The 6,814-nt window shown below is 28.5% G+C and overlaps 1 protein-coding gene across 1 annotated transcript; it reads right to left on the reverse strand.

The window, feature by feature from the left end:
• Nucleotides 1-4,218: 4,218 nt before the first annotated feature.
• LOC110613938 (indole-3-acetic acid-induced protein ARG7) lies at nucleotides 4,219-5,117 on the reverse strand. Its single transcript, XM_021755359.2, has one exon. The coding sequence runs from the start codon at nucleotides 4,889-4,891 to the stop codon at nucleotides 4,481-4,483; it is 411 nt and encodes a 136-aa protein (XP_021611051.1). The 5' UTR covers nucleotides 4,892-5,117; the 3' UTR covers nucleotides 4,219-4,480.
• Nucleotides 5,118-6,814: the final 1,697 nt, after the last annotated feature.

Genomic DNA, 6,814 nt, shown 5'->3' on the forward strand with positions numbered 1-6,814 from the left:
TTTTTTATTTAAAAAGAAAAAATAGAAAGAAATATGATAAATTTACTATTTTATCTTATATATTTTAGAAAAATAAAAATAATTTTGCAATTGCTATTCATAAAATACACAGAAATTCTGAAATGTTGTGAATTTCTTTTGACATTAGAGAGAAAATAACAAGAAAAAAAGTGTTATTTTTCTTGCTTTCTAAATAAGGAAAATTCCAATACTTTCATATTTTTTTAAAATTTATTTTCTTTTCTCAATATTTTCCACACATTTAAACATGGGCTATAAAGTCTTGTTTCAAATGCGAAAGTGACCACAGGAGGTTCATATCTATTTGCTGGGGATGATGAGCACGTGATCACTACCCCACCAATTAGAACCAGTAGAACCTATGATGTGTGACCACATGCCGAGTAATTATTCTGTCGCCCCGTGACTCCACCTAGGTTAAATAGGTAAAATGCCAAATCACTAAATATTTAATAAATAAAATAATACTCCATTTATTTTATTTACAACAACTCAAATTATATTTTAGAATAAATTATAATTTAATTAATATTTATTTTCATTTCTTTATTTTTAAAAATTTATAATTTAATGATTAACGATTAAAAAATTATAATTTAATCCATGCTATTAAAATTAAAATTAACTTACTATTAATTTTTATGAAAATAACTAAAATATCATTAAGACTACATGGAGAAAATAAAAAATACTACACAATTAAATGTTAAGATGAACAATCAACATCATCGTCGCGATCCAACCAATAATCAAACTTGAAGATGGGTTACGTCGTCGCAGAACGATCAATGACATATCGCTTAGTTGGACATTGACAGACACCAAAAATTGAGTAACTCTTGTTCTTTCATCAGCCGCATTCCGTCTTGTTTTATTGATGAAAATCAAAAAGTGATCAATTTTTCTCGATTTCATTAATCATTAATAATATGAGATCTAAAAAATAAGATTTTACAAGCGTTTTGTGAACTTATAAAAAAATTTGACCTTCTCCCTTTTATCATCTTTCTTCCCCTTCACGCGAGATGGCTTCTCTGCTATAGAACCATATACCCTCTGGTATATGTCCATACGTTGGGATGACCCCATACCCCTCTCTGTGTCAGGCAAACATTTAATTCCCTTCGGTGCGTGCGTGGACAGAATTGCGAAATAACTGGACCCGCAGTTTTTTCTTCTTGTGACCGGGTTTGAGGGAAAAGGATCAGAACCTAGGAAATGGCTGGTTTTAAGTCTGATAAATAGACTTGACCGATCTAAGTGAGTGACTTAAATAGGAGTCTGATCCGGAAGATGGACGGATTGGACCTGACTTATTCTGGGATTTAAGAGCCTCCTGATTGTGAGCTGCTACTATAGGTCCGACTCGTAAAGGATAAAAAAAATTAAGCGGTCATCAATCACCACAATAAATATCTGTCTCTAAATCGATAATATCATTTCATACAAGCGTTATCAATAATGAGGACATTATAATTAATGAAGAGACGCGTGAGTTTCGAAATTGACAGCATTGCAATGACATATATAATCTATCAGAATCGCATAGTAATTCTCTCCAATAACCTCAAAGCAATAAGATTTTCCATGCAATCATCACATATGATCTCTACCTTAGTTGAAAATAGACACACTTTGGTCGCTAAGCCTGTCGCATGGTCCATTGCTAGCTAATTTTGAGCCTTCACATGATAATTATGACGTTGGATCAATTCTACCATATTTAATAAATTAGTAATTTAATTTTTTTTAATTTCTTCTTTGTGAGCTCAACAAGAATTCTAAAGATATTTTGATTATTTTTATAAAAATTAACAGTGAAAATTAAATTATAGTCAATAATCAGACATCTAATTAAGAAAGAAGGAATTCATACTATCTCAATAAAATTATTTTTTCCACCAAAATTAGATTTCACCATAATTGTTATATTTATTAATTTTAACATATTAAAACGAAAATTTAATATTATTTTTTATAAAATATTCAATAAATCAACAAAATACAAAATTTAAATGACAAATATTTATCCACAAACAAATCCGCAATTTAACTATACTTCTTCCTCAGGGTTGCAGTTGCACCATTAATATTCCCTTAAAATTAAGCAAAAAAGCAGTACAAAAATAATATGAATTTTTTTCTAAAAAAATGTAATTTTGATGTAATTTTAATTAATTTTTAAATTTAAAATAAAAAAACATCTTCAATAATAAATTTTATTTTATAATAATTATTATAAATATTTTATAATAGATATATTATTTAATTTAAAATAAAAATATAATACAAAATAATTAAGAATAATATATTTGTTATAAAATTTTATAATTATTATTATAAAATAAAATTTATTTATTATTGAGGTTGTGTATTATTTTTAAAATTAAATATATTAATTAATTATAATTAAATACGAATTAATATTTATTTTTATATATAAAATTAATTTATATTTTGGATAATCTTATTTAAAGCAACTGATTCTTTTTGAGGAATTGGTTTTTCGTCATTGTATTATCAAACTCATCCTAACAATGTCTTCATCATTATACATAGATTAAGGGATATACACGAATGACGCTAATTCATGTCATTTCTTGTCTGCAAGTTGCCACTAATTTAATAGCCCAAAATTTCTGTATAATAAATTTAAAATTTTTTCTCACTAATTATAAATTAATCACTAATAATTGTCAGCATCGAATTTCTTATTTATTTATTTATTTGAGAATTTGAATTTATATCTGCTTATAAAATTAATAATTAGAAATCGATTTCACGTTAAGACAAAAGTATCGAATTATTCATTTCAGTAGTGTGGTAGTTCCAATATTTAAAAATATGAAAAAATGTTTAAATTCAAGAGAAAATGGACAATAAGAAATTTAAGAGTGAATAGAATGAAAATAAAATTAAAAGAAAAATAATTTAATAAAAAAATAAGACAAATTAAACATTAAGCCTTCAAATAATAGATGATAAGTTGTGTGAGTAGGGCTGATTGAATGGGAAAGACAGAGACTTGCATCTCCTTGAAAAGTGTTAAAAGCCACTTTTGAATTAAATGTGAGTAAGGGCCTTCATTTCTAAAGGCTTCAGAAGTCCATTATCTAATTTTAGATTTCATTTGCCTAATCGGAAGTATTTAGAATCTATAAACTTCCGATGCTAAATACTCCCCATTTGCCCAATCGGAATTTATATAAGAATCACAATTTTGAGCTTTGCATTCTCAACAACAGATTCTATATGGATCAGGTTTTTCCCCTATCCTCTATTCGGTGGCCATCAGTGGTATTAATATCAGATTTTGCACACATTCATAAATTTAATTTAATAATAAATATATCTAAATAAATTTAATAGATTTGATATTTTATTCTTACGATTTTCGATCGTATTTCAAAAGAAAAAAATTGCCAGGTTTTGAACAGCTCGTTTGATGGTCAACAGCGCTGTCAATGGACGGACGTTTTAGAAGGCTCTAGACAACGTTGTGACTTATTGGACTGAGTTGTGGGCTTTTGGACTAGGCGTGGTTTCTTGACTTGTAATTTTACGGAATAATTAGTTGCCTTTTTTACTTTTAATGCACTTAATTATTTAATAATATGTATTTTCCCTTTTTTCCTTTATATGAATAATAACAATAGAAAATATAAACGCTTAAAAAAAATTATATTCTTTAATTTGAAATGTATTACAAATAAAAAATAAAATTAAAATAATATTTTTAAATTAATTTTAACAATATTTAATTCTTTTTTAACTTTTAAAACTTATATATGATTTTTAATATTATTAAATATCAATAAGATAATCAATTAAAAGTTTAGTTAAATATTTATATTCAATATTGCATACTCAATAATATTGAAAATCATGTACATAAATTTTAAGATTTAAAATGAGTTTAAAATAATGTTAAAATTAATTTAAAAATATTATTTTTATTAAGAAATTAATATATGTTAAATTTAATTTTAAACTTAATTTTTATAATTTTTTAATTATTGAGAGGTGATAATTGATAAAATAATATATTGCTAAATTTAACAGATATAATTAAAATAAAAATATTTATTTCAAAGGATTATTTTATTAATCAAATAAAATTTAAGGATCATATTGTAATTTATTGTTAATTTTTAAATAAAAATAAAATTGTTTTTGAATATTAAACAAAGGCTCTGCTTAAATTAAGCATTTTGATTAGTACAAATCCTTGATAATTAGTCAATACAGTCATAATTTACAAGAAAATACTTTCCCACTCCCTCCCCTCTCACTCTCCTCAACTCGGATGACTCGGTTACCCAACTCGCCATCTCTAACTAAAAAATATAAATATATAAAATTCTCTAACCTAAGACATATAATAATATGATAATAATAATAACCTAAATTCAAAAAAATAAATAAATATAAATATAATTAGTCCCGAGCTAGCTATTAGCTAACCATGAAGCAGCGGCCGTGATTCACCCAGAAACTCGAGATGATTCCTGATGCCGACGTGGCGGCATCTCTGAAACTCGTCGAGATTCCAGAAGCGGACCGAATCAGATCGGGAAACAACTCGGAGAATCTCCTCAAACACAGACTCGTCGCATGGGATGGTTAACGGTCCGATATTTTTGAAACCATACTCTTCCTCAGCTTGTAAGAGGAGTTTCTTGAAGATGGGATGGTTCAGGTACGTTGCCCGCACGATGAACCTCTTGCTACTATCCCCTACACAGACTGCCACGTGGCCAGAAGGAACATCGGACGGTGCGCGTGATGCCATCAGCCTGGCCTTCCTGCGCCAGCGCTTTAGCATTTGCTGGATTCTTACAATGTGACGGATTTTGTTGGACTTGTACATTTTCCCGGAAAGTGAAGAAAAGTGAAAGGAAAAAACTTGAAATGAGAGTTGGAGCGTAGCTGTTGTTTGGGGAGGAAGAAATATGTAAGAAAAAATTCTTTATAAGGGTATCAATGAACGCAAAAGCCCTTGGATTTGGAGATAATTACGAGATTGTGTATGTTGTTTCAGTTGTGGTCAAGCCCATGTGATGGACTGGTGGCAGACCACTAACGTGGGATAACTTGAAATTTTGGGGAGAATTATGATTTAGTACCTATAGTTTAATGAGCTATTAACTTGAATGAATGGGATTTTATGTTTTCTTTCTTCTCCTTTATTTATAGAAAGACATGATTTGATGAGATTCTATCTGTCTAAATTTGCAAAACCCAAAATGATTTCAAAATCTTGTTGGTCTAATTCTACTTCAATGGCTTTAGCCCAGCAACCAACACCAAGTATCTTGCACAAGATTCTTTAATTATGGCTTATTTCAGCTGCAATCAAGGCAAATATGGCAGGTGCATGCTACTTCTAATCATTTCCTAACAAAAATAATCACCCTTTATAAATATGAATTATTCAAATTGGAATCGTTTCAATTAACTAAATTCATAAAAGATTTAATGTTATTTAGAAATTAATTAATATTTAACATTAAAACTCTTGCTTAACTACCCAAAACTGGAGGAGAAAAGAACATAATGTAATAAAATTGCATGATTTGTTTGTCTCCCAGTATCTTCTAAACACAGTAATTTAGATTAAAATATTAAATAAAACCGAGATTTAGGGAATATATGCTGGGACCTACTTGGAAACTGATTAGATGGGTCCAGTTTGGGGTCCTAAGGACATTTTAGGTACTAAATAAAAAGTATAAGGGCCAATGGGCAAAGTCCCTTTTCACTAGGCAAATGATGCTGCCTGGAGCCAAGGCAACATTGGATTTTGAATCCACTGCATCTTTTGACCTTCCTTAAGACTGCGTTTGGTTTGTTGTAAAAGGACTATTTGAGATTAAATAAGGCAATTTAAATAAAAATATTATTAACTAAATCTAATTTTATCTGTAATTTTCTCTTCAACTTTCTTAGTTTAATTAACGAAAATAAGCTTTTAACCTACGAATAGAATAATAGCTAATTTTTTTTTTTAACTCAAGAAATAATTAAAATTGATTAAATCCACTTATAGAAGTTAGCTATATACATAATATCCTGAAACACAATGACTACTTGCTGCTTGAATAGAAATTATTGGGAAGTTTTGTTTCTCCATAGCTACTCTCTCTCTCCTTTGGACTTGCCTTAGTTTTTTCTATTCAAACTTGGACTTATCTCTTTTACTTTTAATTGAACATGCAAGCTATTAGTAACTCAAATCTTTTGTGTTTTTCTTATAAATATTATAAAATAAAATAAAAATCGAACTTTGATCATTAAAAGTTTTTGTATATATTTTACCAATCCATGTAGCGAAAATATGCTGCTAGCATTGGTGGTAAATATGTTGTGAGCTTTTTTTGTTGTGTTTGTTAGAATTGGCATAGCCGTGGAACGCCTCTTCTCAGCAGTACTACAGTTTTCAACTTTCTCACACTGGCACCACTGGGAGCTCCTCATGGAAAGATAGATATTAGGGTTTAATTTTTATGGCTTTGAACGTCCTTTTTTTTTTTTTGGTTTTCTTGTTTATGTGCCTTGTAGTTTGGGTTGACTGTCGGTCTTGTAGTAAACCTTATGCCAGGTGATTGTGTTCTTATGAAATGAAATCTTATTTTCCGTTAAAAAATAAAATTGAAAAAATATTTACTGTTTAAATTTGACTTTCTTTTATAAATTATTTGATATTCAAAATTTATCGACTCAAACTCGTGAAGGAAGAAAGCGTACTCTCTCAATTTATAAAGATAAAATTAGCTCAAACTCAAAACTTTTT

The sequence above is a fragment of the Manihot esculenta genome, chromosome 4, assembly GCF_001659605.2.
Source record: "Manihot esculenta cultivar AM560-2 chromosome 4, M.esculenta_v8, whole genome shotgun sequence".
In the NCBI taxonomy this organism is placed as follows: domain Eukaryota; kingdom Viridiplantae; phylum Streptophyta; class Magnoliopsida; order Malpighiales; family Euphorbiaceae; genus Manihot; species Manihot esculenta.